At 48.5% G+C, this 18621-nt stretch overlaps 1 protein-coding gene across 2 annotated transcripts in view; it reads left to right on the forward strand.

Annotated features, from left to right (window-relative positions):
- The window catches only part of KCNIP1 (potassium voltage-gated channel interacting protein 1), a 341025-nt gene that overhangs the window by 124640 nt on the left and 197764 nt on the right, over positions 1-18621 (forward strand). The window contains exon 1 of one of the 2 annotated variants that reach the window (XM_055325910.1): positions 3388-3750. The exons of the other annotated variant lie outside the window; for it this stretch is intronic. Within the exon in view, the coding sequence (XP_055181885.1) occupies positions 3690-3750 (61 nt within the window). The 5' untranslated portion in view covers positions 3388-3689. Of the gene's footprint in view, positions 1-3387; positions 3751-18621 lie in introns of those variants that run through there. 2 annotated transcript variants of the gene reach the window in all.

The raw sequence follows: 18621 nt of genomic DNA on the forward strand, positions 1-18621 counted from the left end.
TGTGCTCACAAGGCCTTTCTTAGTCGTGTGTTCAGGGCTTGGGGGAACTCTCTGATGTCTGCTCTTATGAGACAGTATGGACTCTAATCCCATGGGACCGAGACCTCATCCTTATGACCTCATTTAGCCTTAATTACCTTTTTAGAGGCCATATCTCCAGATACAGACACACATGTGGGATGGCGGCAGGGGGGTAGGGGACATATGAATTTAAACATATGAGTTTCAAGGAGACACAAACTTTCAGTCCGTAAGAGGATAGGTGAGGGAGGGATCAGAGCTGGCCATGGAGCATGAGCTAGCTCGCCTTCAAGAATAGAAGGAGCCACAGCCAGTGAAGCCCCAGTTGGACAGAGCTGGCACAATGGCCTTAGTGAGTACATGTTGAGGACAGCAGGACAAATCACCCACATGATTCTCTGCTCCCTGCAGCAAGTCTCCCAGAGGCAGGAGTGGGTCTGTTGTCATCTCTCTCTTGATGTGCTCTCCTCCCTAGATGCGTTCTTTGTGAGCCTCTCATGGGCAATGTCTGCTGCATCATATAGTGTGTGTGTATATAGTGTGTGTGTGTGTGCATTTACCTTTCAATAATACCTACCATGCAGGACACCATCAGGAACAAGGGAGCTGTTGTGCATATAAATATCTGGTACATGGTTGACATATGAATGAATAAATATTTGTTGAATAAGTGAATCTTTGCTTGGAAGAGTGTGCTTCTTCCTTTGAAGAGCTAGGATGATCTGGTAATCACCAGTTTTTACTTAATAATTGAGTGAGCAAAGAAAATTAGTTCATTCATTCATTCATTCATTCACTTGGCACAGACTGACTGCACAGGGGGTTAAGTAGACAGTGTAGAGCTAAATCAATAGTGGTCCCTGCTCTTACAGAACACTCTGTGAGGAGGGAGAGACGGACAGGAAAGGGACAATGAAAACCAAGGAAATGACTTTTCTGATGGGCAAAAAGCCCCAAGTGCTGCAGGAACTTGGGGCAGGCACCAGTTCAGGGCCAGGAGGGGACTGCTGGAGAAAATGACACTTGAATTAGATGTTGAAGGATGGGCAGCAGGTCACCAGATGGAGAAGGAGGTGAGGGACATTTTAGGCAGAAGGAATGGCATATGCAAAGGCCCTGAAGCACAACCCTAGAGGGCACCAGTGAGGTCCTGTTTGGCCAGAGCCCTAAAGGGAGCACCAGTGAGCAGAGAGTAGACTGGTAGATGAAGCCAGGCCACAGAAGGACCTCACAATTAATACTCAACAATTTGGACTTCACCTTGGTGATCTCGTTTTATTCCCACTGCTTAGGAGCAGACAGTCACAAACTCCTCCAGATCTCTAATCTCTAAAATGGAGCAATTCATCTCTCCTCTCCTTTTTTCACATGGCAATGGGGAAGAAGAGGAAATGCACGAATGGCATCCTAGCTTTCTGTAAACTCTCAAGTGCTGGTCCTGGTCTTTAGGTAGTATGAAGTTGAGCAGGTGCCTGAGGGTCCAGTGACCCTAGAGGGCTGCACCACCGTCTCCCCAGCAAAGTCCCTCCTCTGCTCCTTGAGTCTTGGCCATCCTGATGGGACCTCTCCTGACCCCTGGCTTCAACCCCAGCCCCACCCTTCTCCAGCAAGGAGTGCAGTCTTGCTCCACCAGCCAGGATTCTAGTCCTCATGGACACACACAGATAAGTTCTGACTGGTATGAGAGCTGAAGCTTTGAATCTAGTGGGGCCTAGAGGAGGTCTCCCTGGCTCAGGAGTCCCCGGTGTCCTCACCTGTCGACAGGAGGTGGTGACACAGTCCTGAACTCCAAGTTCTAATCCCACATTCTGGCTAAGTCACTTCAGGCAAATTCCTCACCCTTGGTAAGCCTCAGTTTCTCTTTACAGTAATGATTAGACGCGATCCGTCTAACTCACAGGGCTGGAGGTGATGTGGGTTATACATAGCAAACGGCAATGCAAATAAAAGGGACAGATGTTATTAAGCACACCTTCCCTGTTGCACAAAATATGACGTGTCTGGATTTGTGAAAGCATTAAGCGCTGAATAGGTAAAGGAAACTACTCAGGGTCCCTGGCCAAGTATCAGGCCAACCTTTGTCCCTGAAAGGGCAGCTAATGTGCTGGAATGAGGGGAAACAGTACCTGAGGGGCCCTGTAGGCTGGAATATGGCTATCTGCCTGTGTAGCTTTGAGTGTACGTGAATGTTGGTAACTCGAATGCCATTTCACACTGTTTGTATGCCTTTGTGCCTCTGTGTTCCTGTGTCTGGACCTTGTGTGGGGTCCTGCGGATGATCCTATGAGTGTATGATGGGCTGAGCGTGTCTGTGTGGACTTGTGGGACTGTGCCTCTATTTTTTTCGTGTGACTGACTACGCGCATGAGTGTGTTTGTGAGCCCATATGTTGGGGGACCTGTGGTCTGCAGGCACAGTGTATACTGGGAACCCAGGCAGCTCCTACTTGGATGAGGGGTAGGTCCTCCCTTGGCTTTCAGGGAGCAGACCTTGCATTTCGGCATCACAGGATGCTGAGGAGAACCCATAGGGGTGAACCCAAACTTTGCCCTTTTGCATGAGACGCTGAGATAGGAGTTGGGGTTCTGTGTGATCTGGAGTGAAAACTCACAATAGGGAGACTGTTTGTCAAATTCAGCCATTACCCCTTCAGCACTAACTCACAGTCTACCCCATGGCTGATGGTGAAGAAATTACTGTGGGGTCTGAGAGCAGGTGGGAGGGTGAACGAGGGAGAGAGTGAGGGGAGAAACAAGAGAAAGCAAGGGCCCAAAGGGGCTCCTTTACCCTGTCCAATTCTCAGTCCATAGAAGGTGGCCCTGGTGTTGGAGGAGCAGGGGGACCCTTCCTCCCACGACAGCTCAGGTAGATGTGTATCTTTCACCTCTCCCTGGGTGGAGCGGACTTTATTTCCCCCACCCTATGAATTCAGAAGGTGGATTAAGTAAGATTTCCCTTAAGTCAAGTGAAATAGTGCATCGCACGCAGGGACACACACGCGCGCGCGCACGCTCTCCCGGGGCGCAGCCTGCGGCCCCCCTGAACCCACCCGCCAGGCGCCGGCCCACGCGGGTCGGTGCGCCCCGGCGCGCGGCGCTCACAGGTGCGGGCGCGCGGGGCGGGGGCAGCGCTGCGGCTGCGGCTGCGGCTGCGGCTGCGGACGCCCCTCGGGGCCCGGCCCCCGCCCCGCCCCCCGGGCGCCCGCCGGCCGCCCCGCGCCGCCTCCTCCTCCGCCCCGCGCCGTCCCTGGCGCTGTTCATTCATGGTTGGTCCCGGCCCCGAGAGCCCGCCGAGCGCCGGGAGCGCAGCGGGGCGCAGCGGCGGCAGCAGGGGCGGGCGGAGCGCGGCTGGCTCGGGGGCCGGCACCGCGCGGGCTGCGGGCTGCGGGCAGCGTCCTGGGCCCGCGGCGCGCGAACAGCCCGGCCCGGTTCCGAAGGCTCGCGGGGAGCGCCTGGCCGTGAGTCGGTGCATGTGCGCGGCTGAAGAAGGGGAGACAAGGCTCCCGGCGCCCCAGCCCCACGCTCGCTGAACACCAAGCTGCAGGCGAGCTGCCGGGTGCTTTTTTGTGTCCTCCTCCAATTCGGAGTAGAGGAGCCACACTGGTTTCTTTCCAGGGGAGGGGAGGGGCAGGGCGAGGGGTCCCAAGTCGCACACAAGTCTTGGCTGCCATGGGGGCCGTCATGGGCACCTTCTCGTCTCTGCAAACCAAACAAAGGCGACCTTCTAAAGGTAAGCCACCTCCTTCCTCCTTTTGTTCCCCTGACTGGATTTGGGGGTGCTGCATGCTGAGCTGGGGTGTACCACCTGCCTCCCTTGGCCTGGACCCTCCTCTTCATGAGGAGCAAGGGCAGGTTCTTGCAGCTAGAGGAGTGAGAAACCTGGCGGGAGGTTTGGTGTGAATATCGTGAACACGCAGAGGAGGGAGCCAGAGTGGGCGCTGGCCCCCCGGCGTGGGGGAGCTCCCCTCTGGGGCTCCAGGTGCCAGGACACTCCTCCTGGAAATCTCTAGGAGCAGAAGGGAGAGTCAGATTCACAGGTGGGGGTGACTGGATTGTCTGGGTGGAAATGTTGGGAAGCTCTTCCCATTCCCATGACGGCTGGCAATTGTGCAACTGTGGGCACCCAGCAAGTGTGCTCACACATTCACACACTCCTCCGGGTGACAGTGCTGATGCAGACCTTGGAGTCCATCATCAGGGAGAGTGCTCTATCTGCTTACCCCAGTAAACCTCTGCAAGCCAAAAGGAATCACCAGCTGCCAAGCGGTAAAACTCCCAGGGCTCATGTCCTGGTGGCTGGGGGAGTCATTAGGAGCGAGGGTATCACACAGGGTGCTGCTGTGCTCTGGGAGCCGCTGTGGAGCTGAGGGCGCTGTCAAGGTGTGATGGAGCAGTGAGCTTATGTCAAGGATTAGAAAGCATGATAGCCGCTGTTCCCTAGCTGAGACATGCCCAGTCTCACCAGCGGGACAGTTGTCAAATGGGTCCATGTGAAGTTGGGGCTGACATATGTTGCGCCATAGGGGACTCATGCAGGCCTCCTCCCCAGCAGTGAGAAAGTTGATTATTGGAAATAAGGGACAGGATGCGGTTAAGAAGAAAGAAAATGATGGGTTTTACTTTCTTTTATTTGATGCTCAAATCCTGTTGTGAGTGGAAGAAAGATTTTAAGTAACCTGACCTGTAGACCTTCACATTCCACCACTGGATCTCAGGTTCTGGTTATAGGCAGGGGCTGTAGTTCCCAACCTTTACTCTGGGTTGTGATTAGAACTGTAGTAAGGTATGGGTGGACCCCAAGGTACTCAGTGAGTCTGCTCTAGGACTTGCTTGGTCTCTCCTGACTCAGTGGGCAAATTCGCATCTCAGAGTTCCCCATGAGTAGCCTGTGCTTCAAGGGGTCCAGGCATCTGGCCCAGCTCCCAGAGATATCAGTCTGGGTGAGCAGTAAGGAATGATATCTCTGGGTATAGATCTTAGGGGATAAAGCTGGATTGGTGTTTAAGTCCCAGAACACAGGTCTAAGGCCACATGAGTTACACATCCTTCTGGCAGGAAAGGGTCTGGTTGCCTTTTACCAGTCTTGGGCAGGCCAGGTCTTCAAGCCTTGGCACAGGACCTTGACATCCAGAGCCTTGATTCTCACAGATCCTCGGATACTACTTATGTAGGAACAAAATTCAGCACCAAACTCCCATCATTTATCTGACCGCTATGAGGTCCCAGAGGCCAGGAGACTATGGAACAAGAAACCCAGGGATTTGTTTTAAAATATTTTCAATGCCTGTCACACTTCTGCGAGGCAGATAGATGTCACAGAAAGGTCTTGAGCTTTGGAGTCCAGTAGGGTCTGGGCGTGCATCCCAGCTTCATCACTCCCTCCTTCTGAGATCTCAGGCCAGCCTTCACCCCTCTCAGCCTGTTTTCTCATCCATAGAGTGGGTGAGAATAGCATCTCCAGGCAGGAAACTCAGTGTGGAGGGAGTAGAGGGAGGGAGGAGCCTGTTTCATATACAGTGTTGGCTGAACCACCAGGGACCCAAGGGAGATTGTTGTAAGGACATGAAAACACGAAGGATGGATATGGAGCTCCTTGCATAGGGTCGGGCAAAGATTAAGAGCTCAGACATTACTGTCTACCGTTCCTGTCTCCTACGCAAAATTCTAGGTCACTCCCGTGAATTCCCATAGGATTCCCAGAGGCCAGAGCTCTTCATTCTCTCCCAGGAGCCTAAGAAACAGAAGACAGGGGTGGGGGGCAAGGGTGACAGCTTCCAGTGATCCTTCCCTTACTGTGTGCCTGGCACATTGTGGGATGCTTTTCCTGCGCTTTCTTATTTAACTCTCACAACAATGCTTGCTTGAAGCTCACAGCATGTCAGGGCTATTGGGCAGGCCACCACGACGAGCTGCACCATCCCTGGGTAGTCAGGCCCTCTTGGACAGAGTTCCACCACATTGGCTGCATTGTTCAGGGCTCCAGCTGTGTACCTTTCTCCCGGCATTCGCCCTGATCAGTCTTATCTTAGCACCTTCCTCTGTGGAATGCTAATCAGCAGGAGACCTTTCCTGCAGAGGAAGGTGACTTGGAAAGTGGCTGGGGAAGGCCAGAGGTCAGGGACCGCTTCCTGGCTAGGTCCCTTAATCCCTTGGAGCCTCAGTTTCTCCTCAGGTTCCATCCTGTTCTCAGATTTGAGGATTTTTCTTGCTGATGCTCTTAATGGAACTGTTACTATGATCTCTGAGACATCAGACTCAGATCTAATTAAGGCATTCGGAAGAGGGTGGTAAAGGTTCTCAATTCAGGATTTGACCTCCCTGGTAGGTTCAAATCCAGGCTCTACCACTCCCTAGCTTTGTTTTCCTCAACTGTGAAACAGGAACAGTAGTAGTTACCATCTTAAAATAGCTGTTATGTTGAGTGGATTTCAGGGATAATGCAAGTCAAATGATCAGCACGAGCTCTGCTGTGTAGTAAGTGGTCAGCAAATTTATAGCTCTACTGTTTGTGGCTTCCAAATGCCTAGAATAAGGCCATCCTGGAAGTAGGCAGTGCCTCTGGGAGTCCTAATAGCTCATTTCCGGAGCCCTCTTTCAGTGCTGTCCAGGGAACTAGGACCCAAAACCCTAGAGGCACAGACGCTGGTTCTGTTACTGCAGCCCCCACTGATCTCTGCTCTGTGGCTGGTCCTGAAAACAACATAGCCTACTGAACAAAGGCCCTGAATGTTTCCAAAATATAATTTGGTGGCACATATAAATTTTTTTAAGTAGGGCAAAGCTCCACGTGACTAGTGCCAAGAGAGAAAGAAGCACCTAGCCCAGGCTGGGTGTTCAGGGAGAGCTTCCTGGAGGCAGCCGAAATCTAAATTAATTTCAGAGCCATGTCACCGAGTAAAAATATTCTAATTCATTTTCTTTCTCTGTTTAGAATCTTTGTTAGTCTTTAATTAAGAATGAGAAAAGCCCTGCTTTGGGGGATTCAGCCTCTGCATCCCAGTCCTAGATTGAATTTCTGGGTGCAGGAATTTTGTCTGTGCTTTTCATACTGTTCTGGGCTTTAAAGAATAAGTGCAAAGGGTTGGGGTGTGGGGTGGCCAAAGAGGGATGATGCAGGTGTAGCTGCTGGGCCTGTGAGGGGCAAGAGAATTTAGAACAACCTATAAGCAAACTGGTTATCAGTCCTCCACGACCAAGAGAAAGCATTCAGAACCTTCAGGAAGGTCTGAGCTTGGGATCTTCAGAGTGCTCATTGAATAGATGAGCTGACTAAATCCCACAACTATTTGAAGCTTATTCTAACCACATGGCAAGTTAGAGACAAATATGGGATTGGTTCCCTGCTTCCTAGATCAGTGAACACCTTGGAGAATATATGCAACCGGAAGGCTCCTGATGAAGCTGGTTCTGTAGTTCCTTCATTGGGCAACATGTTCAACCCAGAAGCTGTAGGAGACCAAGGAGAGGCAGTGAGGCAGAGAGAAGCAGTAACCCTACTGTCACACAGCCCTTGTCGCAAAGGACCTTTGGCAAGTCATTTTACCTTGGAAATGCCAGTTTGCTGATGTCTAAGAGAGGCATACTTATTTACAGGGGTGTTTGTACTGGGCGGTGTTACCGACTTCTGCATCTTTGTTCGTCCTTTTCACTCTGTTACCCTTCCCCCCCATCTCCTAGCCTAATAGTTATAATTCCACTCATATTCCAAGACCCCACTCAGCTGTTTCCACAGCCATGAAGACTTCCCCAGGCCCCATCTAAATTCCTTACTTTTTTTAAGGTGTGCATTCCCATGACTCTCAAGTCATGCATTGTATTGGGCACTGGATGGAGGTGTTAATCCATCTTCCCCCGCGATCCCCCACCCCCATCCACCACTCCAGAGTGTCAGCTTCTTGCAGAGTGCTTGTCTGAATCATTCCTCACGGTCCCCAGCTTGGATTCTTACACATGGTAGGTACTCAAAAAATCTTTTCTGGAGGAAATCATAAATAATGGAATTGTCGGCTGCTCTCTGTTATTTTCTAGAATAGCAGACCCTGAAGGAAAAGTTAGCTTCCCACTGGAATTTCAGTTACCAGCCCTCTGCCTGGAATGAATTCTCTTATTTGGTCTGCTGGCTTTGAATTGGCTTTGTCCACAAAATATACTGAATCTGTTTACCATTTAGCAGGGAGATGCTGAGAGCAGTGTTCCTACTCCCCTGCTCCTGATAGTCACAAAAGGATGAGGAGCCCACACCCAGTGCCAGACACAGTTCTTGGGCCCTCAGTCCCAGAAGAAACCCAGTGAGGATCAAGGCAAACAGAAAGAGGGAGGTGGGGGAATGCCTGGGTGGCTCAGTGGTAGAGCATCTGCCTTCAGCTCAGGGTGTGATCCCAGGATCCAGGATTGAGTCCCCCATTGGGCTTCTCCCTCTGTCTATGTCTCTGCCTCTTTCTCTGTGCCTCTCATGAATAAATAAATAAATCTTTTTAAATTTTTTTAAAAAGAGGGAGAGGGAGGTGGGAAGACCAAAAAATAAAAGTGAGGGACTATTACCTAACATGAGGAGGCTTTCAGACTAGTATCTGGAGAGGGACCTTGTCTTGAACCTCATTATATGCCTCTGAGGGCTTTGCTCAATAAATGCTTCATAAATGTGCAAATGAACAGTGAGCGCATGTGTCAACAAGTGAGTGAAAGAATGGATGATGAATGAATGGAGGAATAAATAAATGAATGAAAGAAAGGAAGGAAGCAAGCAAATGAATTAACAAATGAATGCCAGAAGGAATGATTGAAGACATGAGTGCATGCATGAATGAATGTACCCATAAGTTAATGAAGTAATGAAGTCCTAGTCCTAGTAATGAAGTCTTTGCATGAAGAGCATTGATTGTCATGCTACCCCAATGCTGGACCTTAGGTGTCTACCATGAAATTTGGAAGGAGTCAGTGGTACAGGAAGCCCTGGTGCAATAATTACCAGTAACTTAACAACACGTGCTTCTTAGAAAGCTAAAAATTGTAAATTCAGTCAAGAAGAGTCCTGGCAGTTTTTGGATATCCGTAGGGGTGTAGTATTTTGGGGGGAAGGTGAGAAGATGGGAAAATATCTCTACTTTCACTCTTTTGTTGATTAATTTAAAAAGAAAGGAAGGAAGGAAGGAAGGAAGGAAGGAAGGAAGGAAGGAAGGAAGGAACTGATCTAGAATGACCTCCCTTATGTTTCAGGTTCACATTTACCTTGTCTAGCTGAGATCAGGAACCTGTCTATTTGTCTACCCATTTATCTGTTCACTAAGCAATCTCTTAAGTACCTGTTAAGCATCATTGCTTCTCTGATGTTACCTCTGCCCAATGCCCACTCTGGCTTCCACTCACCCTCCACCTCCACCTCCCCAGTCACCTGGCAAACTCCTACACATCCTTCAAGACCTCATTATTATCACCCTCTCCCAGGGTCCTACGGGCAGAGCACATCTCTCCCTCCCTCCCCTGTTACCTCTGCAGCTGTTGCTGCTTCCCCTTGCCACAATTGTGAACATTATGTGATAATGAATTAATCATTCATCTCTCTGACTAGCTCTAAGGGCATGAGTCTTATTCCATAGTTTCTCTCAGGCCGAATGTTGGGTCCAGAGTTGATGACTGTTGGCTGTGTGGGGCTAAGGATGGATGGGCCAGGGTGTGTGCTCTCGATGGCTCCGGGTAGTGCAGGAGTGCGGCGGCGCAGATGAGAAATCCAGGTCTGCTCATGGGGAGAAGCGCCGCAAAGTTCTGCATAATGGCCCTGGAGTTGATGTTGCCATTCATCAGGCAGAGAGTGAGCAGTGTTTAGGAGGGAGAGGGAGAAAGAGAGACTGACTGAGTGACCGAGTCTTGGGACCTTCAGAAAAAGTCGACTTACCTTTAAATACTTCGCCTCCCTGTAGGAAGTATTTTAAATGGGTCACCTTTGGGGAGCTGCTGCCATCAGCTGCTCTCTGGCTTCCTGTCCCGTAGCCACAGGAGCAGAACTTTGGATGGATTCTTGCCATGCTAGGCCAGGCAGAAACCTCACTGGGGCAGTGGGGGAAATGGGGACGGCACTCGACTCAAATCAGGGCACCAGGAACAGGATCTCAAAAGTGGTTAGGACCACTGAGTGAAAGTAAAGGTTTAAACTCTGGCTCTGTGACTCCTTAGCTCAAGGTCTCTGGGCCTCAGTTTTCTGTTCTATCAAATGGGGACAATGACAGTGTCTCCCTTACAGGGCTGCGTATGGGGTCAAGGAGGTAGTGAGCACAGTACTTCGCCTAAGGTGCGATGATTTTGGCAACTCGGGGTAGTACTGGCTCTGCTGCTTCCTTTATCACATCTCAGAGCCGGTCCCTTCCTCCTCTGTTGCTTCATCTGCACCGTGACTGGGCAGTCCTTGGCTAGCTGTGTCCCTTCGAACTGCAGCCTTTGATTCCATCCCCCTGGGGACCCAGAGCTGTCACAACCCTGGCCACTGGAGCCCCAAGCAGTTTCCCCAGTAACTCCTAGGGGAAGCTGGGAATTTTAGGTCATGAAATTCCCAATGGTGAGATAGGAACGTGGGGATCATCTGCCAGGGTGAATAATAGTAATAGCTGATATTGACTGCTGCTGTCTGCCAGGTACCGTGCTCTGCCTTTTTCCTGTGTTATTTGGTTAACGTCTTCCCAGCCCTGAAAGGGTCCCATTTTGCAGATGAAGAGTTGAGGTTCTAAGAAGGGAAGCTCGTCCATCGCCCAGGGTCACTCAGCTTGTGGATAGCAGGGCCCCATTCTGGCAGGTCCCAGAGCCTGAGCTCTTAGGCACCACATCACCCCCCTCCCCTCCTGGCCTTGCCTCACAGAAGAACAGCCCAAATGTGAAATGTGGATGTTGAGAAGGCATTCAGGGATAGACCTCATTAGCCATACAGAACAACTGAGCCATCTGCAGGCCTTGAGCAAAATGCTTTCAGCCTCATCTCAGACCACCCCTGGATCTGTTTCCATTTAATCTGACACTGCAAAAGCCTAAATATGAAATGATTGGGGGCAGAAGGCCAATTAGCAAATTCATTAATAGGATTAAACACCACTCCTCTGCTCTAATCATTTATGTGAACTAAATTCTTTTCCCTTTGTTGCAGACATCATTGCCTGTCAGTGAAGGATCGGGCACTTAAATCTCTAAGTATGTTAGAATTTCAGACCTTCCGAATCGGGAACCAGAATCAGTCAGTGTCTTCACGTGATCCAGAGAGGCAGGGAGGGGTCAGTTGGTGTATGAGTGGTCATCATTGCAAAGGAAACGAACACTAGTTCCTTCCTGTCCTTGGCCACAGGTTGGCCTAAATCTCTATGACACATCTGCAGGTGGTATGGCGGTTATGGGCATATACTCTAGACCCGGATATAAACCCTGGCTCTGCAGCATGTTAGCTGTGTGACCTCAAGCAGGCCCCCCATGTCTGTGAGCCTTCATTTCAACATCTAGAAAACTGAGATATTGGTAGTAATCCCCTCCAAGGCTGTTATGAGGATGAACTGCAATAATGCATGTAAGACACAGTGGTCGAAAGATAGTAAGAATGCAGTAAGCAGGGAGTTATGACTGTCAAGAACTGTGCTACTCAATGTGGTCCTCAGACCAGCAGGCCTGGTGCCCTGTGGGAGCATGTTAGAAATGCAGTCTCAAGTCCCTACTGGACCAGAACCTTCATTTTACTACGATCTCCAGGTGGCTTCTGTGCCCACTGACCCAGAGCACAGGTCATAGTAAGTATGTATGTGCTTATATGTATATTTATAAGTTTACATACCACGGTGGAAGGGCCTTTGAAACTTCCTGGTTCAAGTCTCATTTAAAATTTAAAAAATGGAGTTCCTAAGGAGGTGAGTGGTTTGCCCATAGTCACGCAGCTTGAGTGTCCAATCTGGGATCTGAACCCTGGGCCTCCCCAGCCCTACTTGTCTTCAACATGAATTGCTATGAAGTCAGATCTCCCCAGATTAACATTTCTTCAACTTTTCTTTCTATCTTTTTTTAAATAAAACAGAAGTGCAGGGCTACATATGCCCATTAAGTTTTAATTTACTAATTTAAAATGTTATTCCAGCTAAGTGAGATCCTGAATCTTAATTCTGCAGCCCTCACCTTAGCAGTACCTATAAGTTCTGTGCTATCTGAAGATGTGACAAGGAGACAGCTAGTTGTATCTCAGATATGGGCCAGGACAGAGTGCAGGCTGAGCCATGTGGGTGAAAGACCTCTCTCTCCACAAGGGATTTCATTGATAATGCTCAGAGTCACAAAGCTGGCAGCCTGGTTTCTGTACAAAGCCTTGGTGTGGGATTTGAAGCCAGAAGGTATGACAGAGTTAGTAGGAGTCTAAGAGGTAAAGGAAGAGCCTGAAGCATGGAAGTGAAGTGCTTTCCATGGGGCATAGTAGGACCTCTCTGTTGGAAAACCAACAAGCAATCCTCCTGGCTGTCGTAGAAAGCTTCCTGTACTAAATGGTTGAGCAAGACTCATCCGGGGTCAACAGGCTTGTTTGGGATAGAAATTGGAGGGATAGAGAAGCATCACTTGAGGAGGGATTCAAATTGTTTAAGGGCCTGTATGTCCCTGACCCTTCTGCATACCTGACCTCCGTTGACTTTTGCAGTAGCCCTGTGATGGTTGTATTGTTAGTCTCCCTTTGCGAATTAGGAAACTGAGGTTCAGAGAGGTTCTGTGATTGCCTAGTGACTAAAGAGCAAGGATTTGAAGCTTGTCTGATACCAAGGTATCCCCCTCCCATGGCCTCCTCCTCCAGCCTGAGGCCCCATCCAGGACAGGCAGGCTTCTGATGCCCAAGAAGCAGTTGGAACAACAGTGGCTAGCTTTTGAGCCCCTGGGAACCAAACATGACAGTCACCAGCCTCCCACTGGCCCTGTCACCTCCTCATTCATGCAGAGCCTACACCCAAGATAGAGGAGGGATCTGCTGGCAGCTGAGGAAGGGTTCTGGAGGCCACACAGCACGCAGGCGCTGTGGGGAAGCCAGTGTGCTGGCCTCTGTGTGGGGCTGAGCCTGCACTTTCTCTCCATTCCTGGCACTCATCCATGTGCCAGTCTCCCAGATGGCCAAACTGCACACTCAGCAGGGGTCTCTTCCAGAGGCTTCCCTGCTCACCTAGCGGGGGCAGCAAGGGGCTCAATTCCCTTCCTCTCTCCTTTGTGTGCTGTCAGCCCAGGGCTAGATTAAGGCTCTGAGCATTTACAGCTAAAATGATTGTACTGCCCACCCCACCCCCCTTACCTGCCACTACTTAGACAATTCATCACAGAAACAGTAAAGTAAGTCTAAGGAAGCCAAATGAAATTTGGATTTTTTCCCATGATGACTGCTTTGATGATTTAAAAAAAATAGAAAATACATTGTCAAAACATGTTTATGGTGCTTAAAGCCATAAACTTTTGCATGTGCCCATTGGGTATTTCTGCTTTGGAGTTGGAACCAGACAGGGGAAAAAAAAAGTGTATTGAGGACCGAGGCACATAGTGCCAGGCACTGTGCAAGGTGTTGACAACTACAACAATAATAACACAAATACTATTGTAAAAGCTGTCATAGTAATAAGAAAAAGAATAGTAAAAACAAATGACACCTATACAGCATTTTTTGCCAAGTGCTATTCTAAGTGCTTTTAATATATTAAACTAATTTAATCCTTACAACAACCCAATACTATGGTTATCCCCATATAACACATGAAATCTCAAACTATGAAAAGTAGCATTCAATCCCCCATTTTATAGATAAGAAAACTGTGGCTTAGGAGGAAGTGACTTAACTAAGCCCCTCCAGGTGGTTGGTGGAAGTGCCAGGATTCCCACCAACTCTGACTGCCTCCAAATGCAGATATGTGCTACTCTCCACCCTACCCCCGCCCCCGGGGTGCCTTATATAGAGCGGTGGTGTGAAGGCCTGAGACTGAAGACTAAATATTGAATCCTGTCCTGACTTTTTCAGGAGCACCCTCCACTCCCCACTGCCTGGTTCATCTGCCCTCACCTTGTGCTACCATTCCGACATCTCTGGGTCTTCCTCACCGTCCAGAGCAACCACTGTGTGCTTTGGTCCACACCGTATAGCCTGTACTGGAACTAAGTCAGGTTCCTATCCCCCGCCACCCTGAAGAAAAAAGCTGCTAGAAGGAGATTAGCGGTGTAGGATACTGTCTTTGCCCTCAAGGAGCTTCACCCTGGTGACAATAATATTTTTTTTTTTGTTTATATACATTATTTCACTTGTGTTTCTCGATTCTGTCTTCTATGTCCCTTATGTGTTTTGAGCATATTGTCTTTTTTTTTCCTTGCTATTTCAAAAAGGTGTTCATTTATACGAAAGTTTACTTCTATATAATTTTTGAGTGCTGACAATGTGCCTCCAGTCATTCTGTTTGGTGACAATAATATTAACAGTGAATCTGTAGAGCTCCAACTATGTGCCAGACACTTTAGCAGCTAGGTTTCATTTAGGCCTTATAGCATTACAAGAAGGTCAGCATTATTACTGGACTCTCTGCAGATAACGAAACTGAAGAACAGAGAATATAAAAACAATGTCCAATGTCTCACCTCACAGAAGTGGCCAGGCCAGCTTTTGAATCCAAATAGTTTGACTCCAGCATCTGCCCACTTAATCACCAGGCTAGACTGTATCTGAACATCAACCTATACCCTAGTGCAGATTGTGTCACACCGTGCGGGCTTGTAGGAGGAAAAGGCATCTCTCTCCGAGGGTGCGTCTGAAGAATCAGGGAGGAGGCCTGAAAGAAGTGGCATTTGAGGCTGATGAAAGAGCAAGGGCTTCCCCCATGCCAAAATGTAGGTTAGTAAAGTTCTAGGCAGAAGGAATAGTATGAGCAATGTCATTGAAGGAGACGACAATAAAGGAGAAGGAATAAAAATGACAGTGATGTTTCTCACTTTTGTGACTTGGGGGAAGTCAGTAGGAAGGTCATCATTAGATATGTGAGGGAACAGAGTGGAGACAGAGACCAGAGCCAGGTATCCACATTCAGGAAGGTGGGGGACGAGGGGGAGGAAGGTCCTGAAAGGTGCCAGAGAGGAAGGATGAGAATAGGCCAAGGTAAGTGGGGAGCAAGACTATCCCCTCTCACCCTCACCTTGTCTCCCCAGAAGTCTCCCAGGGATCACTTCAGCCCACAGCTGCTCCCTCCTCTCCCCCCTCCCGGTGTGCTTACTGTTTGTCCTGCATGATTTAACAATTGATTGCCTTGAATTGTTCTATAATCGCTCCCTGTAAACATGTCCTGACTCTTCAGTAAGAGTACACTTTCCTCAAAGACTGGAACCTTTCTTTCTGCCCTTCTGAGGTTCTCCCACGAGTCCAGCACCATTCTGGGCACATGATTGGTGCTCAGTGGCTTGAATTGACATTTTACTGAGATGCATGAGGACTTGGAATTATTCCCTAACTGAGATTAATGTAACAAAGAAGGCTGGGCATAACTTTCAGGCTCCCCTCAGCATACCCACAGGATCCAAGACAGTAGGTTAGTGAAAAAACATAGAGCATTGGAGACATTTCATAATAGCTTAGAGTTGATAGAAAAGGTATGGCATGTTGGGTGAAGTAGAACGGAAGGCCAGTCCTGGCTTACCCTTTACAAGCTGCGTGGTTGAAGTGAACTGTTTGACACCTCTCTCTATGTCAGTTTCTTCATCTATTAATAACAGCAATCATGACATCAACCCACTAGGTTGTCATGGGGATTAAATGATATCATGTGATTGCAAGTGTTTATAAACTTTAAGGCAATGTACGAATGGTGAATGTTAATATGTAGATGATGATAATGATCACAGATGTGGTAATGCTTTTGATGGTGGTGGTGATGAAGCTCATGGCGGTGATGGTGGTGTTGGTGGTGTTAGTAGCAATGATGACAGTGATGGTTGATAGCAGATAGTGTTATTAGTGGTGGTGCTGGATACAATAGGAATAATATTGGTGAAGGCAGAGATATCGATGACAGTGAGAATAATGGTATTAAGGTAGTAATGATGGTGCTGGTAGGTCATGGTGTTACTGGAGCATGATAATGTTATCAGCAATTGTGATGATTATAGTAGGGATAACAGTGATGGGGTAGTGGTGGTAGTGATGGGGCACGATGGTGGTGGTATGATGAGGGGTGGTATTAGTAATGGTGGTGATAATAGTAGAAGCGATGTTGGCAACAATGGTGGTGGTAAAGTAGTGGTGTTGGAGGTAGTATTGGTGGTGCGATGATGGTGGTAATAATGGGGGTAGTGGTGGTAGTGGCACTGGTGGACTTGAGGCTATTTTTCCCTTTGTTCAATTTATCTTCTTTACTAGTCTACACAGAAGGATTTCTAACTCTGAGAATTTGAATTCCCCCAGATATATTTGTCAACAGTAAGAAAGAATAAAACACATCAGCTCACGCCTCTAGATTTATCCATGGTTGGCACTTTCAGAATAATTTTCATACAGACTGCCTTCTTGACACTTGCGTTCCCAGGACATAGCATAGTGCCGTGCCTGCTACACAGTCAGTCTTTGATAAATATTTGTGGAATGAAAGAATAAACTTGCAGAAGAATATCGGCTATACTCATGGATGAACTCATCAGATTTAAATGTCCCACCTCCAAAAGTATGCAGGGTTGTCAGGCAGCTCTCTATCCCATCAGACTGCAGCTGCATTCACACCATGACCAGCATGGGCAGTTCAGTCACTCTTCTGTTTCAGCAAGCTGGGAAGACTTCTGGGGAGCTCCCTGAATGTCACCCTCAGGCCAGGGCAGAACACATTCTGGGCAGACTCTACAGGAACTAAGCACAAGGAACAATGGAGAAAATGGCATTTCCCATCAGCTTCTTCCGGAGTGTTCGTGTCTCTCTCCTCAGTAACCTTGCTGTTGCATCAGGAATGGGAGGCATGTCCTGCCCTTGGAGACATTCTTCTTGGCAGCAGGTCCCCTCCCCCTGAGCCTGGGAGGGATTATAGCAGTGGTTTCAAATCCATTGCCTCCACAGCCCACCTTCTACCCTGGGCAAATTAGAGGCACCTGGAGGCCTTTTCTCTCCATTCACTGTAAAAAAAGAATAGTCACATGTCAACATTGTAGGGTTCCTGTGGCTTTTAAGAATGTGGCATATAGTAAAGGCTCAATAAACGGTAGTAATTCTTTTTTTTTTTTAATTTATTTATGATAGTCACACACAGAGAGAGAGAGAGAGAGAGAGGCAGAGACATAGGCAGAGGGAGAAGAGGACCGGGAGCCCGACGCGGGATTCGATCCCAGGTCTCCAGGATCGCGCCCTGGGCCAAAGGCAGGCGCCAAACCGCCGCGCCACCCAGGGATCCCAACGGTAGTAATTCTTAATATCAGTGGCATATATTACTTCTATTATTAGTGGAGAGATTAACATAGAAAGCGGTGAATAATGATAGACTGGAGGCTTTGCATATCTTTCTTTGATGGAATACGTGTGGCTTGGATTCATCTTGAAAACCCTGGTCTTGGAAATCTGAGCCCACAGGGTCCCCTGAAGAGATCACACATTGTTGGGGGACGGTTGTTGAGAAAGATGGGGATGACCTATAGGCAATAGCATTCAGGTGTTGTTGTGCTGAATAAGGACTAAGAGTGGGAGATTAAATAGTCTTAGATTTAAATCTCAGACTTGCTTCTCATTGGCCATGTGACCTTAGGTGAGTTACTAGGTGAACCTTGGTTTCTTTGTGTGTCCAGTGAGGTTAATAATACTGACCACATCTGTTCCTTGGGAAGAATCTGGAAAATAAAGTGTGAATGGAGTGAGGGTGGAAATTTGTGTTCCAGGCAGCTCAGGACCGGAGGTAATGGAAAGGCCAAAGTACTTTTGGGATTAGAGCTGCTGACAGCCTTTATCTGTCTCTGGAGTTGATTTATTATTCCTCCAAACCCTGAACAAAGTCAAGGAGGGGATAAAGAAAGGGAGAAAGAGGGGTAATAAGAGTATGGAAGAAAATGTAAACATGTAAAGTGCAGGTAGCAGGTTGCCTTCCCAGAGCAAGCAGTCGATAGAGGGTTCACTGGTGTCCTTTTTATTCTGATTGTTCTTGCTGTCAAAACATGTGGAAAGGAATCCAGGTTGAAAGGAGAACTCAAGCAGAGACATAGGGTGAATGAGATCATGGAGGGATGGACAGATCCTAGGCTGAATGTGATCAAGGTTACCAAGCATCATGTGTAATCTGCAAAGGGTGGAAACTGAGACAGACTGTTCCCGGGCTGTCCCCCTACAACTTCTAATACCATCCAGTGACTCTTTGTGTCAAATGGGAAGAGCTCTTTAAAGATTTTTTTTTTGAAAGGGGAGACAGGCAAAGGGAGAGAAAGAGTCTCAAGCATATTCCTTGCTGAGGGTAGAGCCCAACATGGGGCTCCATCTCACAACCCTGAGATCACGATCTAAGCCAAAACCAGGAGTCCGACACTCAGCCACCTGAACCACTCAAGCACTCCAAATCGGAAGAGCTCTTTAAAGGATGTTTGGTGTGTGTGCATTTGTGCAGAGAGAGAAGGCACGCTACTG

This window comes from Nyctereutes procyonoides, unplaced genomic scaffold, assembly GCF_905146905.1.
Source record: "Nyctereutes procyonoides isolate TBG_1078 unplaced genomic scaffold, NYPRO_anot_genome, whole genome shotgun sequence".
Lineage (NCBI taxonomy): Eukaryota > Metazoa > Chordata > Mammalia > Carnivora > Canidae > Nyctereutes > Nyctereutes procyonoides.